This window comes from Choloepus didactylus, chromosome X (genome assembly GCF_015220235.1).
Source record: "Choloepus didactylus isolate mChoDid1 chromosome X, mChoDid1.pri, whole genome shotgun sequence".
In the NCBI taxonomy this organism is placed as follows: Eukaryota; Metazoa; Chordata; class Mammalia; order Pilosa; family Megalonychidae; genus Choloepus; species Choloepus didactylus.
In genome coordinates this window covers 142,192,039-142,213,617 of record NC_051334.1, presented here as the reverse complement: position 1 = coordinate 142,213,617, position 21,579 = coordinate 142,192,039, and the positions used below count along the sequence as shown (strand labels likewise).

At 37.6% G+C, this 21,579-nt stretch overlaps 1 protein-coding gene across 3 annotated transcripts in view; it reads right to left on the bottom strand.

Annotated features, from left to right (window-relative positions):
* Window positions 1-377: 377 nt before the first annotated feature.
* IL13RA1 (interleukin 13 receptor subunit alpha 1) overlaps window positions 378-21,579 on the bottom strand; it is a 64,533-nt gene continuing 43,331 nt past the window's right edge. For all 3 annotated transcript variants that reach the window (XM_037821223.1, XM_037821222.1, XM_037821224.1), the window contains 2 exons: window positions 11,775-11,859; window positions 378-2,999 (listed from right to left, as the gene is read on the bottom strand). In XM_037821223.1, the coding sequence (XP_037677151.1) occupies window positions 2,907-2,999; window positions 11,775-11,859 (178 nt within the window). In that variant the 3' untranslated portion in view covers window positions 378-2,906. The remainder of the gene's footprint in view (window positions 3,000-11,774; window positions 11,860-21,579) is intronic.

Genomic DNA, 21,579 nt, shown 5'->3' with positions numbered 1-21,579 from the left:
AAACCATTTTTGCTGTAGTTATAGAAAATATAAAATGACATAAACATCTTTTAAGAGAGTGCTATTGAAAATTAATTTTTTTCATCTCCAAACTAATGTGCTAATATGACTAACTTATAATCAGAGTCCCCCATTCCTAAAACCATGACAGTCTCCTTAAACGCACTGCATTCTAAGCTTAAATTTAGAAAGGATCAGCTCTCTATTTTCCTTAATTTTTATAAATACAATTTATCAAATACTTACGTCTCTTTAGGTGCTACTTGCAAAGGCTGTACTGATACTAAACTAAGTGCATGTCCAGAAAACATAGGCACACCCAGAATAGCAGGGAAGTTTATAATAAATGATCGTAAGTCAAAATAGCTGCCCTGGAATTTTTTCACAATGTTTATTCTTTTAACTCCAATTTTCTCTGTCACCCACTCCTCACAACACATTCCCCAGAATAAGACCAAAGGAAAACATTTGGGTGATATACAAAAAGACAAGTCATGTTTATTTTATTCAAGCTTTCATATAAGAAGTTGAACAAAATGATCCTTAGTTGAAGACATTATCAAAAATGTTCTTAACATTGTTTCATGTATCCCTTCAATGCCCAGAAGTAGAAAAAAACTTATCTAAATGAAAGAATAAAAATGACCATTCTTAGAGTGGGTTTACTTAGTATGTGGAGAAAAAAATCCATATGGGTTAGATATAAAATAATAAATGTAACTACAAGTTTCCTACAGGTGATGGAAATCCCCCTGATGTGTTGAAGTCTCCAAGACCTCTTAAGACCTGGGGACCACTTTTCAGCAATTATAAAACAGCCATAGGTACTCCACAATTCACTGTACCCCTTTTCCCTCAGCTATTGTAATTGCTAAAAGAGGAGGAGGGAACCAAAATACAATTTAATTTCCTCACTCCCAGGCTGCATGACTGGTGGCACCAGTAGTTCCTTGGGCAATCAGAATTCCATAGCATCCCCATCCCCCAATTGCCATCTAAATAGAAAAACAGTAAACATGACCTTGGATGACACATTAAGGTATTTTGCCTCCCGGAATCATGAAATACCTGGCTAGGAAGTAACCTAGTTCCTACAGAGGAAAACCAAATATTCCTTCCAGAGAACAAAAGAACAAAGTGGAGCATCCATTGCGCCGGTCCCCTGGCCTCAACATGACCTCAAAAATAAAAGCACAGGAAGTAATTTTACATCTGCCATTGCGTGAACTCTTTATTTCCTCAGGAAAACCAGGGCACAGTGCTCTTCCACCATGATGGAAGCATATTGCCACGTTTGCTCAAACCTCTGGGGAGCAGGGATCTTTGATCTCCCCTTCCCAAAGAGCAGGAATAGCAAGTGACATCATCTTATTAAAAAGAATGGGTAAATGTTCCCAAAACTTGTGATATAAAGTGCTCAAGTTCTTTACAAGCAATTTGAGTCTGTGTGAGGAGAGAAACACTGGGAAAGGGAGACCTCTCATTTCCCATACTTCTCTAAATTTGGAAAAATTAGAAGGAGTATATGGATATGTTGTGGGGATGGGTGAGAATGGAACTCTAGCATTTGCAAAAAATGAGCACAAAAGTTGGTGCCTTTGACGGCTGATGATCAATACAGGACAGAAAACCTACTCAATAACCAGTTGTGGCAATAAGGGAAAGAGGAATCCTAGGGCCTATCTTGTAAAGAAAGAGAAAAAGACACAACTATTCTTTTTTCCTCAAGCAAACAGCAAAGTTCTAAGTAAAGATGATACCTCATTTCTGTTTAGAAAACATGTGGAGAAACATTAAATGTGGAAAACCCTCTAACAATTGTTAACTTACACAGAAGTTACAGAATATGCAAGAGTTAGTCACTGTTTCTCAGTCTACTCTCACTTTACCTGAGGTGCAAGTTACCCTCGCACCTCTAGGTGTTCAGATTTTCAATGAAAGGTGAAGAGTAGGCTAAAATAAGGGGAATGAGGGAGAATGCAAAAGGGGAAATCAGGTGGGGGAGTTGAGAAATTGAAAGGTCTGGAAAATGACTGGTGGAAGAAGGTGGTAAGCATCAAGGAGCCCCAAATGGAGTTTAAACCCTGTGAGGGGGTCCATGTCTCACACCTGGGAGCTGAGCACAAGCTGGGCACATAGTAAATACATGATTTGAGTAGCTGAGGTGAAGAAAAACAATATGTCATTAGAAACTACATGGTTCAAACCTTAATACCCAAAGAATCATTCTGACTCCTTGCCTCTACTGCTTTTAGAAGTCTGCAATGGCTTTTGAAAGATTTTGGTAATGAGGCTGCCTCTGATTTTTCTGTAGCTGTCATCATTAGGGCCAACATTGCTTTTTGGGGCTTGAAAAGCAGGGAAAGTACTGCTGAAGAGAACTATGATTCTGAACTGTTATAATAGCCACAGACATTACTCAATGGATCCCCAAAAAGCAGAACAGATTTGATCAATTTCGTTTGCTAGTTGTTCTCTGTGATTCAAGTTGGGCATTAGTATTTGCCACCCAAAATGAGTTCCTCCAAACAAATAAAACTTGTTGGTGCTGTTTGACAGAGAGAATACAAAGCAGGCATAGATCTCTCAGGAAGCTGACACAACTCTCAATAATATTAACTCTACTACCATTATCACTTTTTGCTTTATCCCCTAGTTTGAAGCCTTCACATAGAATGTCTGCTTTTATAATTCAGTGAGAATGACTCCATTCTTTTCTCCAAAGGGCCCATTATTTTTAGTTTCTCAGTGCATGACTCAACATGAAGATCTGTGGCTCTTATGAGCTCCCTATTTTTAAATGGTCCAGTAGTTTCAGTTTCCATTTACTAAGTTTCCAGATAACAAATGGAGAATGGGATGAATCTTCACAAGGTCACGTTGAAGGTAAAAATAAATTATCCCCATCACTGAGAAGCTCTCTCCAGGTTTTCTATCAGCACTACAGAGTCAGTTTCTTCTTTGGTTTGCTTTTCATAGATGTCATACTTCTTCCAGTGCTGGAAAAGAAGGAAAAACACATACACAATGACTCTTCTTCTAAACAATGTTCTTTCCCTGAGTGCTCTCAAGCAAAGCTTATTTTTAGGTTTGCCTGCATGGAATCAAGAGTGTATATTTTTCTGCCCTTTTTTTTTGACCTAAGAGTCTTCATCTATTTTAACAGTTAATGAAATAAAGTAAGCAGGAATTAACATTAATAGGGGAAAAAAAGCATGGGGTTGTTAAATTAAGTTAAATGGCTGCCTAGAGAGATAAACAAATTTGGACATTTCCAAAACTGGAAACAAAGTCTTTTAAAGAAAAATAAAAGAGTGGCATGTTTTTCTTACTTCAACTGTTTCATTTGAACATTAATCCTTACCTTTATTTTTTTTACCACTCAAATTCGACCATTTCTCCAGAGATATAACAGGCTCAAAAGCCAACTAGCATCTAGGTAAATGGCAATATATAAGATGCCCCAAAAGTCTTAGTGCAATTAAAATTTTTAAAACACCTTTTTGAACAGCTTTATCTAACATCATTTGCAAAGACAGGAAATTAGGCATAAAGTAAGCTCATCTTGAACCTAATTCAAGTGTGACTTTTATGATGAAAGCCAATCTCCTAGTCCTTGCTTTCTTTACTTGCAAATCAGGGAAAAGGGAGAGACCTGAGCTCAGTCCCCTCCTCTATAAAATGAAGACTTCAGACTAAACCAGGAGTCAGCAACTGTAGTCCAGCTGGATGCTTGTTTTGTAGATAAAGTTTTATTGGAACATAGCCATGCCCATTTGTATCTGTATTGTCTATAGCTGTTTCCAGGCTACAAGAACAGAGGTGAGCTGTTGGGACAGAGACTGAATGGGCCACAAAGCTGAAAATATTTACTATCTGGCCCTTTACAGAAAAATTTTGCTAACTCCTGCACTAGATTATCTCTAAGCAACTTTCCTTCTCTACCGTTCTTCCGATTTTATAAACCTAGGAAAGAAAGGAGACAGAAAGAAGAAAAACAGAACCAAGAGCCATAATGACTATTCAGCTGCCTCAGTTTATACAATTGGAGATGCACTGAGTTATCTGTGTATAAAGCAAGTCAGGAGCATCCAGTCATGGATGAGTTGGGGAAAACTGCTTAAAATATACAAATTATTGTAAATAAATTATTTATCCCTGACACACCTAGCCAGAATGACTGAAATTAAAAATATGACAATTACAAGTGCTAGTGAGGATGCAGAATTACTGGATCTCTCATATACTGTTGGTGGCAATGTAAAATGGTACAGCCACTATGGAGAACAGTCTGACTGTTTCTTATAAAATTAAACATACACTTACCACACGACCCAGAAATCCCATTCCCAGGTATTTACTCAAGAGAAATGAAAACATGTGCCCACAGGAAAACCTCTAATTGAATGTTTAGAACAGCTTTATTCATAATAGCCCCAAATTGGAAAGAACCCAAATGTAAAATGTTCATCAGTGGATAAATGGATAAACAAATTTTGGTAAATCCGTACAATGGAATACTGCTCAGCAAAAGAAATGAACTATCCTACACACAATGGACAATGGATAACTCTTAAATGCATTATGCTAAGTGAAAAAAGCCAGACTCAAAAAGCTATATAATGTATGGTTCTATATATGACATTCCAGAAATGGAAAAACTTTAGGGACAGAAAACAGTTAAGTGGTTACAAGTGTCTAGGGTTAGGGGAGAGGGCTGACTGCAAAGGGGCACAAAAGAACTTCTTGGGGGATGATGGAAATAGTCTGTATCTTGATTGATGTGGTAGTTACATAAGTGCAAACATTTGTTAGAACTCTTTGAACTGTTCACTTAAAAGGGGTGAATTTTATTGTATGTAAATTACACTTCAGTAAACCTGACATTTAAAAATGTGAAATGCATAGTCTTCTACTAAAAACAATCTGAAAAAATTATATAACCTTGAAATAATGGCTTACTCAATAAATGGCACTAAGACAACTGGCTAAGCATTTGGAAAGCAAAGTTAAACTCTACCTCACAGCCTATGCAAATAAATTCCTGACAGATTAGAGAACTAAATGTGAAAAACAAAATCAAATCAAATAAGTACTAGAAAAATTTACAGGGGAACAATTATATGAATCTGAGGTAAGGAAAGGCTTTTTACATATAAAAAATAAAGGAAGAGTTGACTGTATAAAAGAGAAAAAACATTTTTGTACATCATTAATCACCCTATATTCAATACAAAGACAAACAAATATGATAAGCCATACTGAAAGGGCACAACATATATCTTGGGAAATCAACTCAGAATGAGTAACAACACTAAGACATGTTCTAGTAAAATTATTGTACTTTAAAGAAAAAAAATGTTTTTTGACAACCAGGCAAAAAGACCAACTGTTTTAATACAGAAAGAAAATTAGATTGTCAGATTTGACATTACATGCCAAAAGAAAATGAATGGCATATTTAAGGTACTTAAAGCAAGAAAATGTGAGCCATGGGTTTTATATCTAGCCAAAATGACTTTAATTATAATTGCAGCAAACTCCATCAACATGCAAGTAATTCAGGAAATGTTGGTTCCATGAGTTCTTCCCGAGGAATCTTTTAGAGCTTCAGACAACAAAAAAGACTGGAGAGAGATCAACGCAAAGACCAGTAGTGACCATTAAATATATATTCACACATAGAAATAAGACTAAATGAGGGCAATAAAGGAGACAATATAATAAATAATGGCAACATGAACCAACAATGTAGAAACCAGTGAACTTTAAAAATAGGGAGAGAAAAAAAATAAAAAGAAAATAAAAATAGGGAGAGAATGGGGAAAGCATATAGAAAAAAATATTGCTCTTTTCAATAATCATTAAAAATTATTTTATGATTTACCTAAATTTCAGGAGTTCCTTCTATTCCATCTGTTTATTTCTCATCCATTACATTCAAATAAAATTAAATATTATAATTTTATTAAAACTTATTGTACAATATGATTGGTTAAGAGTGTGAACTGGAGAATTAGGATGCCTGGGGTTCAGATCCCAGCCCTGCCATTTGTTAATTATGTTTGCATCCTAGCTCTGATATTAACGCAGTGTAATCTTGAGCAAGTTACACATGACCCCTGTGGTGCTTCATTTTCTTCACCTATATAATGGAGATAATATAGACCCACTGTAGGATGGTGATGAGTCAATGTCTGAAGTGCTTCTGACACACAGTAAAGGTTCAATACATATGAGCTATTGTTTTTGTTGTTGCTTTTATTCCACTTATCAATTAAAGTATATCTATTTCTCTAAGTTGTTCACATAACATTAGAGATTGTTACGGCTGGGTGATAGGATTAAGAGTCCTATTTTATTTTATTTTAATTTTTATTGTATTTGTAATTTCTGTACAAGATATACATATATATGTATATACACATTGCTTTTAAAAGAAAAAAATTAACAAACCCTGAAAATTACCTTTTCATTGGTTTCTGGTCATTAGACCCAATGTTTAGCTGTGTTGGACAAGGAAAAAATAAGCAATCTGTTTCAATGTGGTGAACACTACAGCAGAAACGGCTTCTAAGAACACATCAGTCTTTTCAATTGCCCTTTTTCATTCCTAAAACTTGGATTATGCATTCATTTTCACCCTTCATCAGCACTGTGGCCTTTTCCTGAGCACTGCTCCTACAAACATGTCCATGTAAGGCAAAGGGAAGAAATGAAAATACTCTGACCTATTATTCAATTTTGTGAATTACATGACAGGATAATTTTTAAATCACTTGTAGAAAAAACATAAATCCAAAAAATAGTCTGTGATTCAATCCTTACGCTATCAATTTTTTAAACAAGGTAATCAAAGACAGGATAGTAGCCTCAGATGCAAACCATCAATAGATGAAAAAAAAATCTGATGAACAGATATAAAAACCACAATTGGTTTTTCTAGTCATCTGATCCTAGAAAAACAGTTTTTATATTTTAAAGAAATAAATTTAGTAGTATAGTGAAATATCAATCTCAATTTAAGATTACTTTCAAAATTTGGTTAAGATATTTTCCATAGTGAATTTTCCACAGAAGTGAAGTGGGTTTCATGCACCTAAGCATCACGCAAAAACAGTGACCCTCTGTATATAAGTCAACCAATTTCATGCCTCAATCCTCTTTAGATTAACATTCAAAATAGGAGGCTATACAATATGCATCTTGGATTCCCACCTCTTAATATCACAGCAGCTTAAAAAAGAACAAGTTGTGTGTGGTGTGGAGGTGGCTATTAATACAACATCTCACTTTAAAATGGATAATTAAAAGACAGAAATTAAACATGTATCCTGCCTTTATAGCAGAAATGGAATTTCTGAATTTCAGAACAACCAAAGAGCCCAGTTGATGATACAAAACAGTGCTTCACAGAAAAGTGCTTAGCTTATAAACGTAGATGAAATGATAGAACAGAAAAAATCATCATTTCACTAACCCTAATAAAATTACTGATTCAGACAAGAATACCAACTGGTGTTAAAAATAATTAGCTGAAGAGTCGATGGGGTACTAACATAATACATCACAGATTACCTTCAGGTATCAAAGGGGGGGGGCACTAGTACAGATGCCAGAGGGAATACTGTGTCATCACGCCACACAGAGTGGACAATCTTAGCATCACTAATGGTTTGTCAATTGGATGTGTCTCCTGACAATTGGGACAGTTAGAAAAACTTGAATATGGATTGAGTATAAGATGATATTAAGGAATTGTGAATTTTTAGTGTGGTAATGCTATTTTGACTATGGAGGAAAGCGTTCTTAGTTTTAAAAGATACATGCTAAAGTAAAAACACACAAAGAAAAAAAAAAACCCAGCAGTGTGTGGAAGTCAACTCCAAGTTAAAAAGCTGCTTTCCAATCAGGAATGCAAAACTGGCACAGTACTGAAAACACAACTGGTTTTCAAGAAGTGGAGAAGAAAAGATACATTTTTATGGATGAAAAAGAAATGGAGATAGAGAGGAGAGGCAATTCCCTCTCCACCCCCACCGCAGCAGCCAAATTAGTCACAAAGGAAAAGCAAACAGCAAAGCAATAGGAGGAAATGTTGTTGGCCAAAACGTTACCACAGTGATGAACGAAACATTGTCAAAACACTAGAAACCTTAAGGAAAACTATAATGAACATTTAATTTATTTGGGGCCACACCTAAGTAACTTTTTTTCAGAACAGCTATTGATAGTGTAGTGCGGAAGACGAATGTTTAGAAAGTGCATGGATTATTTCTTGGATTAGGAGTCAGTAACTTTGGGCTCAAATGGGTTCTAGTTCAGGTTCTGCAATTAACTCACTGTGTGACAGTCCTTGAGAAACTTCTCTGTGGTCCCCAATGTCCCCATTTCTAAGGTACAAACATCTGCCTCATATGCCCTCTAGGGCCATGTTCGTCTATAATCTGATGATTCTAGAAATAAAAGACTAGTCTTTCTGTTGCACATGCAGTTGAATTTGTGAAGACTGCTGCCATGTAAAGAAAGTGGATTATTCATTTGGTTAAAAAGCAGACATGAAAATTTGTTCTCTTACCCTTTCCCCTGCCTGGCATTTTTATTATACGTTTAGATTAAAAGCACTGATTCAGTTTAATGGCCTTCAACCACCACAAACAAAAACACCTTATGCTTTTAGTGGTCCATCTTGTCAGTATATCTGTCTCACTAAATTATAGAATTATCTGACTCATCGGTACAAAAACATCATATTAGCCTCTAGGCAGCAAAATGAAAAAAGCAATTTTCCCATCTCTGAGAAAGAAAATTGATCTGATTTTGCTGTCAATGTTACCATCATTCACTCAATCACCCAGACCTGAAACCTTGAAATAATTTTTACTTTCCCCATCTTTCATCATCTACATAGAGTCACCAAGTCACAACTATTTTCCTTTAATAATGTCTCTTGCATCAATCTCCTCTGCTACTACCGAAGTTCATGTCCCTATTATCTCTCAGACCTGGATGTCTGCAATGTTCTCTTTCTCCCTTAATGACTTGTACTGTTTTTTTTTTAATAATAAAAGTAATACACGCTCATTATAGACAATTTGGAGAAACCAGAAAGGTAGAGAGAGTAATATCAATTACCCACAATCTTTCTGCCCAGAGATGATCATTTTGACCTGTTTCCTTCCAATAATTGTTCTATGTGTATATTAATGTATTTTGTAAAAATTAGGATTATAATATGCCACAAACTTGATCTGATTTTTACTCTTATATCATGAGTATTTTGGTATGACATTAAGTGCTTTGAAAACTCAACCTTTAATTTTTTAACTAATTCTTCATTGTTGGTGTTTCATCAGTTTTTAATTTTTCATGTTAGAAGCAAATGCTACATTGACCATCTTTGTGCCATTGTTGGATTATTTCCTTAAACTATATTCCTAAAAGTATAATTACAGGATCAACGATTCTTGTTACATTTTGCCAAGTTGTCCGCCAGAAAGGATAGATGCCATTTACAGTACCACCAGCAGTATATGAAAAGTGCCAGTTACCCACCTACTTGTTAACATTGGGTATTATCACTTTTTAGAACTTAGGCTGAAAATTTATATCTACTCAGTGTTTTGGTTGGCATGTCTTGTCTATATTAGTGACCCCAAACATGTTTTCACAGATATTGGGCATTTGTGCCATGACATTTTAACTAGTCTCTATTCTGGTAAGAGGGGTAGAAAACTGAAATGCCTTTCAGGGGCCTGGCATGTTAGGTCAACATGTCAAACCACAATATGTAAAACAATTGGGAGTGGAAGGGCCTGTGAGGAATTGGAGAGTGTGTGTCCTGCCTAAGACTCCAAATTGAAGAATTTTAAATACACTATGCTGACCATAAAACAACAACAACAACAACAAAACCTCTGTGGGGCAAATTCAGGCCTAGGTTCCCAGTTTGCTACCACCAGTCCCTTCAGATTGCTGTCAGAATGATATTCCTAATACATTCCTATAAAAGGACATCCATAATGTGACTCCATACTTGTTCTCTGAACTCCCCAGTCCCAACCATCTACTTCTACTATACAGAATTCTTAGGAGAGTTCTCAAGGACAAGCATTCTCTTACATGAGGCAATGCAGCATAGTGGAAACAGAGACAAAACTCTGGAATTAGACCTGGTTCAAACCCCACCTTAGCACCTACTAGCTGTGTGACCCAAACTAAGTTATTTAACTCCACTGAAGCTAAATTTCATCTTTAAAATGGAACTAACAGCACTTCTTTCATAGGATAGTTATGAAGATTTAATAAGGTAACATAAGCAAAGCACCTGATACATTGCCTGACACAAAGTAGACTTTTAAGAACTGGTTACAGTTGTTGTTAGAGCACTTATACAACTCCCAGCCTCTAGCCCCTAATCACAATAGTTGGTGAAACCAAGAAAGGGACAGAGATAATCCTAAGGAAAATATCTATAAAAGCAATTTTCAAAGTATGGTTCACAGACTATCTCACCAGGATAGGAACCACATGTGTGCAGATTCCTGGGCCCTACCTCAGAATTGCTGACTCAGAATTTCTAGAGATAGGGCCTGGTAATTATTTCTCAAAAGCACTACAGTTAATTGTGACTCAATTACAGTTGAAGAACCACTGTTTACCATACTCACCCCAGTTACAGTGTACAATCTTACCATCAGTCACCTGGTTTCAGGGCCTACCTGCCTAGGGTGCCCTATTACCCCCAGATTCTGGCAGAGTTACCCATTGTCTGAGAACACAACATGACAAAAAGTGATCTAGATGAATCCTCTTCCGATAGCACATCAGCCTCCCTGCTTTCCTTCCCTATCCCAACTATCATCATGGCCACTGTGAATCACCAATTATTATAAGAATCATTTTGGGATTAAAGATAAATGGAAATAATTATCAGCAGCAATATAATCACTAACACTTACTAAGCACTTACAATGTACCAGAAATGATAAATGGTTTTCATGTATTAAATTATTTTAATCTACATACCAACACTATGAGGCAGGTACTATCATTACTCTTACCTTACAAGCAGGAAAACTGAGGCACAGAGGGGTTAAGGAAGTTACTTAAGGTCAAAGAGATGGTAAATAACAGAGCAGAGATTTGAATCCAGACAATCTGACTCCAGAGCCCAGACTATTATCCACTGTGCTGTACTACTTACCTAAATTAACTGCCCTGTGCATGCTATTACTAATTTAAGATATACACAATGATGTTAATATTTATTTCATTTAGTGTATTTATTATTTTGTTTGAGTGAATATATTTATCTCAGTAACCTTGAACACTTTTGTTCTCATAAGCCACAAATTCTAGCATGAGGGTCTGCAGGAAACAACTACAACAGGGTAGATTTGCTCTACTTCTATGTCTCTGGAGTGCAGCTTTCCAGGCAACAGCATGAACAAAATACATTTGAATTGCTTATCCTATCATTACATTTCCCCACATCAAATTTTAAAAATAGTCCAAGAGACAGAAGGCCTGCCTATTGGGCTAGCTTCATAAAGGAAGTTACTTTCTTTCCCTACACATTTTGATAAAATCTGTCCTCTAATTCAGAGAAAAGAATGGAGCCCAGTGATATGAGATGAGCAAAGTATTTTGGGGACTGCCTAACCAGTAAGCTTGGCCTGAAATACAACATTTTAAATCAGTCCTTCTTTAACCTTTTAGATAAAATGTAGTTTAAAATAACCAGTTGCAAACCCCAAAGAGTCAGTGCTTACCAGAGTATCATCATTCTGGTCTCCAAACATTTCTTTAAAAATCTTGCCAGGATCAGGGATGGGAGGAAATATAATGATCTTGAGCCTTTAAGAAAACAGAGACATTTTGGATCAAACCTTAAGTAGAGCCATATTAAAAGAAGGCAGGGGAGGTGGGGCAAGATGGCGGACTGGTGAGCTGTATGTTTTAGTTACTCCTCCAGGAAAGTAGGTAGAAAGCCAGGAACTGCGTGGACTGGACACCACAGAGCAATCTGACTTTGGGCATACTTCATACAATACTCATGAAAACGTCGAACTGCTGAGATCAGCGAAATCTGTAAGTTTTTGTGGCCAGGGGACCCGCACCCCTCCCTGCCAGGCTCAGTCCCGTGGGAGGAGGGGCTTTCAGCTCCGGGAAGGAGAAGGGAGAACTGCAGTGGCAGCCCTTATCAGAAACTCATTCTACTGATCCAAACTCCAACCATAGATAGACTGAGACCAGACACCAGAGAATCTGAGAGCAGCCAGCCCAGCAGAGAGGAGACAGGCATAGAAAAAAACAACACGAAAAACTCCAAAATAAAAGCGGAGGACTTTTGGAGTTCTGGTGAACATAGAAAGGGGAAGGGCAGAGCTCAGGCCCTGAGGCTCATATGCAAATCCTGAAGAAAAGCTGATCTCTCTGCCCTGTGGACCTTTCCTTAATGGCCCTAATTGCTTTGTCTCTTAGCATTTCAATAACCCATTAGATCTCTGAGGAGGGCCCTTTTTTTTTTTTTTAATCCTTTTTTCTTTTTCTAAAACAATTACTCTAAGAAGCCCAATACAGAAAGCTTCAAAGACTTGCAATTTGGGCAGGTCAAGTCAAGAGCAGAACTAAGAGAGCTCTGAGACAAAAGGCAATAATCCAGTGGCTGAGAAAATTCACTAAACACCACAACTTCCCAAGAAAAGGGGGGTGTCCGCTCACAGCCATCATCCTGGTGGACAGGAAACACCTGCCCATCGCCAGCCCCATAGCCCAGAGCTGCCCCACACAACCCAGTGTGACGGAAGTGCTTCAAATAACAGGCACACACCACAAAACTGGGCGTGGACATTAGCCTTCCCTGCAACCTCAGCTGATTGTCCCAGAGTTGGGAAGGTGGAGCAGTGTGAATTAACAAAGCCCCATTCAGCCATCATTTCAGCAGACTGGGAGCCTCCCTACACAGCCCAGCAGCCCAAAACTGCCCTGGGGGGACGGCACTCACCTGTGACATAGCACAGTCATCCCTCAACAGAGGACCAGGGGGTGCACAGCCTGGAAGAGGGGCCCACTTGCAAGTCTCAGGAGCCATACGCCAATACCAAGGACTTGTGGGTCAGTGGCAGAGACAAACTGTGGCAGGACTGAACTGAAGGATTAGACTATTGCAGCAGCTTTAAAACTCCAGGATCACCAGGGAGATTTGATTGTTAGATCCACCACCCCTCCCTGACTGCCCAGAAACACGCCCCATATACAGGGCGGGCAACATCAACTACACACGCAAGCTTGGTACACCAATTGGACCCCACAAGACTCACTCCCCCACTCACCACAAAGGATAAGCAGGGGAGAACTGGCTTGTGGAGAACAGGTGGCTCGTGGACGCCACCCGCTGCTTAGTTAGAGAAAGTGTACTCCACGAAGCTGTAGATCTGATAAATTAGAGATAAGGACTTCAACTGGTCTACAAACCCTAAAAGAACCCTATCAAGTTCAGCAAATGCCACGAGGCCAAAAACAACAGAAAATTATAAAGCATATGAAAAAACCAGACGATATGGATAACCCAAGCCCAAGCACCCAAATCAAAAGACCAGAAGAGACACAGCACCTAGAGCAGCTACTCAAAGAACTAAAGATGAACAATGAGACCATAGTACGGGATATGAAGGAAATCAAGAAGACTCTAGAAGAGCATAAAGAAGACATTGCAAGACTAAATAAAAAAATGGATGATCTTATGGAAATTAAAGAAACTGTTGACCAAATTAAAAAGACTCTGGACACTCATAGTACAAGACTGGAGGAAGTTGAACAACGAATCAGTGACCTGGAAGATGACAGAATGGAAAATGAAAGCATAAAAGAAAGAATGGGGAAAAAAATTGAAAAAATCGAAATGGACCTCAGGGATATGATAGATAATATAAAACGTCCGAATATAAGACTCATTGGTGTTCCAGAAGGGGAAGAAAAGGGTAAAGGACTAGGAAGAGTATTCAAAGAAATTGTTGGGGAAAACTTCCCAAATCTTCTAAACAACATAAATACACAAATCATAAATGCTCAGCGAACTCCAAATAGAATGAATCCAAATAAACCCACTCCGAGACATATTCTGATCACACTGTCAAACACGGAAGAGAAGGAGCAAGTTCTGAAAGCAGCAAGAGAAAAGCAATTCACCACATTCAAAGGAAACAGCATAAGACTAAGTAGTGACTACTCAGCAGCTACCATGGAGGCAAGAAGGCAGTGGCACGATATATTTGAAATTCTGAGTGAGAAAAATTTTCAACCAAGAATACTTTATCCAGCAAAGCTCTCCTTCAAATTTGAGGGAGACCTTAAATTTTTCACAGACAAACAAATGCTGAGAGAATTTGCTAACAAGAGACCTGCCCTACTGGAGATACTAAAGGGAGCCCTACAGACAGAGAAACAAAGAAAGGACAGAGAGACTTGGAGAAAGGTTCAGTACTAAAGAGATTCGGTATGGGTACAATTAAGGATATTAATAGAGAGAGGGGAAAAATATGACAAACATAAACCAAAGGATAAGATGGCTGATTCAAGAAATGCCTTCACGGTTATAATGTTGAATGTAAATGGATTAAACTTCCCAATTAAAAGATATAGATTCGCAGAATGGATCAAAAAAAATAAACCATCAATATGTTGCATACAAGAGACTCATCTTAGACACAGGGACACAAAGAAATTGAAAGTGAAAGGATGGAAAAAAATATTTCATGCAAGCTACAGCCAAAAGAAAGCAGGTGTAGCAATATTAATCTCAGATAAAATAGACTTCAAATGCAGGGATGTTTTGAGAGACAAAGAAGGCCACTACATACTAATAAAAGGGGCAATTCAGCAAGAAGAAATAACAATCATAAATGTCTATGCACCCAATCAAGGTGCCACAAAATACATGAGAGAAACACTGGAAAAACCAAAGGAAGCAACTGAGGTTTCCACAATAATTGTGGGAGACTTCAACACATCACTCTCTCCTATAGATAGATCAACCAGACAGAAGACCAATAAGGAAATTGAAAACCTAAACAATCTGATAAATGAATTAGATTTAACAGACATATATAGGACATTACATCCCAAATCACCAGGATACACATACTTTTCTAGTGCTCACGGAACTTTCTCCAGAATAGATCATATGCTGGGACATAAAACAAGCCTCAATAAATTTAAAAAGATTGAAATTATTCAAAGCACATTCTCTGACCACAATGGAATACAATTAGAAGTCAATAACCATCAGAGACTTAGAAAATTCACAAATACCTGGAGGTTAAACAACGCACTCCTAAACAATCAGTGGGTTAAAGAAGAAATAGCAAGAGAAATTGCTAAATATATAGAGACGAATGAAAATGAGAACACAACATACCAAAACCTATGGGATGCAGCAAAAGCAGTGCTAAGGGGGAAATTTATAGCGCTAAACGCATATATTAAAAAGGAAGAAAGAGCCAAAATCAAAGAACTAATGGATCAACTGAAGAAGCTAGAAAATGAACAGCAAACCAATCCTAAACCAAGTACAAGAAAAGAAATAACAAGGATTAAAGCAGAAATAAATGACATAGAGAACAAAAAAACAATAGAGAGGATAAATATCACCAAAAGTTGGTTCTTTGAGAAGATCAACAAGATTGACAAGCCCCTAGCTAGACTGACAAAATCAAAAAGAGAGAAGACCCATATAAACAAAATAATGAATGAAAAAGGTGACATAACTGCGGATCCTGAAGAAATTAAAAAAATTATAAGAGGATACTATGAACAACTGTATGCCAACAAACTGGATAATGTAGAGGAAATGGACAATTTCCTGGAAACATATGAACAACCTAGACTGACCAGAGAAGAAATAGAAGACCTCAACCAACCCATCACAAGCAAAGAGATCCAATCAGTCATCAAAAATCTTCCCACAAATAAATGCCCAGGGCCAGATGGCTTCACAGGGGAATTCTACCAAACTTTCCAGAAAGAACTGACACCAATCTTACTCAAACTCTTTCAAAACATTGAAGAAAATGGAACACTACCTAATTCATTTTATGAAGCTAACATCAGTCTAAGACCAAAACCAGGCAAAGATGCTACAAAAAAGGAAAACTACCGGCCAATCTCCCTAATGAATATAGATGCAAAAATCCTCAACAAAATACTTGCAAATCGAATCCAAAGACACATTAAAAAAATCATACACCATGACCAAGTGGGGTTCATTCCAGGCATGCAAGGATGGTTCAACATAAGAAAATCAATCAATGTATTACAACACATTATCAATGTATTACAACACATTAACAATTCGAAAGGGAAAAATCAAATGATCACCTCAATAGATGCTGAAAAAGCATTTGACAAAATCCAACATCCCTTTTTGATAAAAACACTTCAAAAGGTAGGAATTGAAGGAAACTTCCTCAATATGATAAAGAGCATATATGAAAAACCCACAGCCAGCATAGTACTCAATGGTGAGAGACTGAAAGCCTTCCCTCTAAGATCAGGAACAAGACAAGGATGCCCGCTGTCACCACTGTTACTCAACATTGTGCTGGAAGTGCTAGCCAGGGCAATCCGGCAAGACAAAGAAATAAAAGGCATCCAAATTGGAAAAGAAGAAGTAAAACTGTCATTGTTTGCAGATGATATGATCTTATTTCTGGAAAACCCTGAGAAATCGATGATACAGCTACTAGAGCTAATAAATTTAGCAAAGTAGCGGGATACAAGATTAATGCACATAAGTCAGTAATGTTTCTATATGCTAGAAAGGAACAAACTGAAGAGGCACTCAAGAAAAATATACCATTTTCAATAGCAACTAAAAAAATCAAGTACCTAGGAATAAACTTAACCAAAGATGTAAAAGACCTATACAAAGAAAACTACACAACTCTACTAAAAGAAATAGAAGGGGATCTTAAAAGATGGAAAAATATTCCATGTTCATGGATAGGAAGGCTAAATGTCATTAAGATGTCAATTCTACCCAAACTCATCTACAGATTCAATGCAATCCCAATCAAAATTCCAACAACCTACTTTGCAGACTTGGAAAAGCTAGTTATCAAATTTATTTGGAAAGGGAAGATGCCTCGAATTGCTAAAGACACTCTAAAAAAGAAAAACGAAGTGGGAGGACTTACACTCCCTGACTTTGAAGCTTATTATAAAGCCACAGTTGCCAAAACAGCATGGTACTGGCACAAAGATAGACATATAGATCAATGGAATCGAATTGAGAATTCAGAGATAGACCCTCAGATCTATGGCCGACTCATCTTTGATAAGGCCCCCAAAGTCACTGAACTGAGTCATAATGGTCTTTTCAACAAATGGGGCTGGGAGAGTTGGATATACATATCCAAAAGAATGAAAGAGGACCCCTACCTCACACCCTACACAAAAATTAACTCAAAATGGATGAAAGATCTCAATATAAAAGAAAGTACCATAAAACTCCTAGAAGATAATGTAGGAAAACATCTTCAAGACCTTGTATTAGGTGGCCACTTCCTAGACTTTACACCCAAAGCACAAGCAACAAAAGAGAAAATAGATAAATGGGAACTCCTCAAGCTTAGAAGTTTTTGCACCTCAAAGGAATTTCTCAAAAAGGTAAAGAGGCAGCCAACTCAATGGGAAAAAATTTTTGGAAACCATGTATCTGACAAAAAACTGATATCTTGCATATATAAAGAAATCCTACAACTCAATGACAATAGTACAGTCGGCCCAATTATAAAATGGGCAAAAGATATGAAAAGACAGTTCTCTGAAGAGGAAATACAAATGGCCAAGAAACACATGAAAAAATGTTCAGCTTCACTAGCTATTAGAGAGATGCAAATTAAGACCACAATGAGATACCATCTATCACCGATTAGAATGGCTGCCATTAAACAAACAGGAAACTACAAATGCTGGAGGGGATGTGGAGAAATTGGAACTCTTATTCATTGTTGGTGGGACTGTATAATGGTTCAGCCACTCTGGAAGTCAGTCTGGCAGTTCCTTAGAAAACTAGATATAGAGTTACCGTTCGATCCAGCGATTGCACTTCTCGGTATATACCCGGAAGATCGGAAAGCAGTGACACGAACAGATATCTGCACGCCAATGTTCACAGCAGCATTATTCACAATTGCCAAGAGATGGAAACAACCCAAATGTCCTTCAACAGATGAGTGGATAAATAAAATGTGGTATATACACACGATGGAATACTACGCGGCAGTAAGAAGGAACGATCTCGTGAAACATATGACAACATGGATGAACCTTGAAGACATAATGCTGAGCGAAATAAGCCAGGCACAAAAAGAGAAATATTATATGCTACCACTAATGTGAACTTTGAAAAATGTAAAACAAATGGTTTATAATGTAGAATGTAGGGGAACTAGCAATAGAGGGCAATTAAGGAAGGGGGAACAATAATCCGAGAAGAACAGATAAGCTATTTAACATTCTGGGGATGCCCAGGAATGACTATGGTCTGTTAATTTCTGATGGATATAGGAGGAACAAGTTCACAGAAATGTTGCTATATTAGGTAACTTTCTTGGGGTAAAGTAGGAACAGGTTGGAAGTAAAGCAGTTATCTTAGGTTAGTTGTCTTTTTCTTACTCCCTTGTTATGGTCTCTTTGAAATGTTCTTTTATTGTATGTTTTTGTTTTTTTTTTTTTCCTACAGTTGATTTAAAAAAGGAAAGTTAAAAAAAAAAAAGAAAAACAAGGAAAAAAATATGTAGTGCCCCCTTGAGGAGCCTGTGGAGAATGCAGGGGTATTGGCCTACCCCACCTCGATGGTTGCATAGGGGACTGGTGGTTTGATGGGTTGAGCCCTCTACCATAGGTTTTACCCTTGGGAAGACGGTTGCTGCAAAGGAGAGGCTAGGCCTCCCTATATTTGTGCCTAAGAGCCTCTTCCCGAATGCCTCTTTGTTGCTCAGATGTGGCCCTCTCTCTCTAGCTAAGCCAACTTGAAAGGTGAAATCACTGCCCTCCCCGCTACGTGGGATCAGACACCCAGGGGAGTGAATCTCCCTGGCAACATGGAATATGACTCCCGGGGAGGAATGTAGACCTGGCATCGTGGGACGGAGAACATCTTCTTGACCAAAAGGGGGATGTGAAAGGAAATGAAATAAGCTTCAGTGGCAGAGAGATTCCAAAAGGAGCCGAGAGGTCACTCTGGTGGGCACTCTTACGCACACTTTAGACAACCCTTTTTAGGTTCTAAAGAATTGGGGTAGCTGGTGGTGGATACCTGAAACTATCAAACTACAACCCAGAACCCATGAATCTCGAAGACAATTGTATAAAAATGTAGCTTATGAGGGGTGACAATGGGATTGGGAAAGCCATAAGGACCACACTCCACTTTGTCTAGTTTATGGATGGATGAGTAGAAAAATAGGGGAAGGAAACAAACAAACAAACAGACAATGGTACCCAGTGTTCTTTTTTACTTCAATTGCTCTTTTTCACTTTAATTATTATTCTTGTTATTTTTGTGTGTGTGCTAATGAAGGTGTCAGGGATTGATTTAGGTGATGAATGTACAACTATGTAATGGTACTGTGAACAATCGAATGTATGATTTGTTTTGTATGACTGCATGGTATGTGAATATATCTCAATAAAATGAAGATAAAAAAATAAAAGAAGGCTTAGACAAAAGAAACAGAATACAAGTCATCTCTAGCAAAGAAGCAATTGTAAAAAAAAAATCATGGATGGGGGAGAATTTGGGTCTTCTGTTTTTACTCTTAACTTTTTATTCTTACTTTCACTTTTTCTGGTACAAGGAAAATGTTTAAAAAAACAGATCGGGGTGATGAATGAACAACTATATGATGGTAATGTGATCAATGGATTATATACTTTGGATGATTATATGGTATGTGAATAAATCTTAATAAAAAAAGAAATCATGGATATAAGCTGTGGAAAATTGATGTCTTAAGAGCATCAAGTTTGTGTGATGCAAAGGAACCATCAAGATATGCAAATTATTTATACCCTATACTTTAACTAATAATGGTGCTTTACTTATTTTAGGCCATATGGAAGCTTACTTTTTACAATTTTGGAGAAAAAAAAATCTTCTGAGAACAGTGTACATTCCTCTTTAATTTTTCTTCTTCTCATCTCTCCATTTTTGAATCTTACTATTGCTCTTTGGTGGATTTACCTCATCTCCCAGGCCTCTAAACATTGGAGTCCTCCAAGGTTTAGTCTTTTTTCCTCTATCCTTCTCTATCTTACTCATTTTCTGAGTGCTCTCCTCCAGTCTTAGGGCTTTAAATTCTATTTACATGCTGAGGATTCCCAAAATTGTATCTCCAGCCCAGATCTCTCCCTTAAACTCCAGATTCATATATACAACTGCCTATTCAACATCTCTTCTTGTATATTGAATAGGCATCTCAAATCTAACGTGTTCAAAACAGAATTCATCTTCCCCCTCTTTACAAATGGCACCAGCATTCACTTGGTTGTTCAAGCCAAAAACCTAAGGGATAACCTTGAATCTCAATTTCCCTCACACCCCCACAGTTGAGGTAACAGCAAGTTCTATCCCTTTTACTTTCAAAATATACATCCCACATCTGACCTCTTCTTACTACCTTCATTGCTAACACCCTGGTGCAGGCTACCGTCATCTCTCCAGCAAAACACTGCAATACCTCCTAACTAGCATACAAGCTCCCATTCATGCCTAAGACAATTCCTTACTTAGCAATTAGAATGATCTTTTATTACAGTAAATAAGATCACATCCTTCACCTGCTTAAAACCTCCCAATATTGCTCCATCATGCTTAGGATAAAAGTTCCTTGCCATGGCCTGCATGATCTGTCCCCCATCAACTTCTCCAGCCTCACCCCCTGCCACTCTCCCCCTTGCACACTCTGCTTCAGCCAGACACAACAAATTCAATCAACTCTTGTGGCATCTACACTTGCTGTTACCTCAGCCTGGGCTCTTTTCTCAAATATCTGAATGGCTCATTCCTTTATATTTTGAGTCTCCCCACAAATGTCACATTCTCCAAGAGGCCTTCCCTGGCCTATGTAAAATGGGCCTCCTTTCATTCCTAGCCTCTCCCAAACTCACAACTTTAATTCTCATTATGTGGAAGAATATTTTTTATTTATCTATTTTAATGTAGCTCACCCCCCCAACTAGAACGTAGATAGACACTTTGTCTTGTTCACTGCTGTAACTCCAAAATCTACAGCAGTGCACGACACGTAAGTAGGCTCTCAATAAATATATATTGAATTAATGAAATTAAAATACTGATAAAATATTGGTTCTGAATCCAGTTTAATAGCTTTATTCCAATCTTAGGTATTTACTGCAAGAGCAAATACTAGCATCAGACTAGTTCCTATGGAGTGACAAAGAGAGCAAAACCTTCTCAAGGAATAGGTACTATATATTAGTGACAACCTGGTGAAGTTCTCTCTCCTCCCAGATTAAGTAGCAGCCTCCTTTGTATTAATACTAGACAAG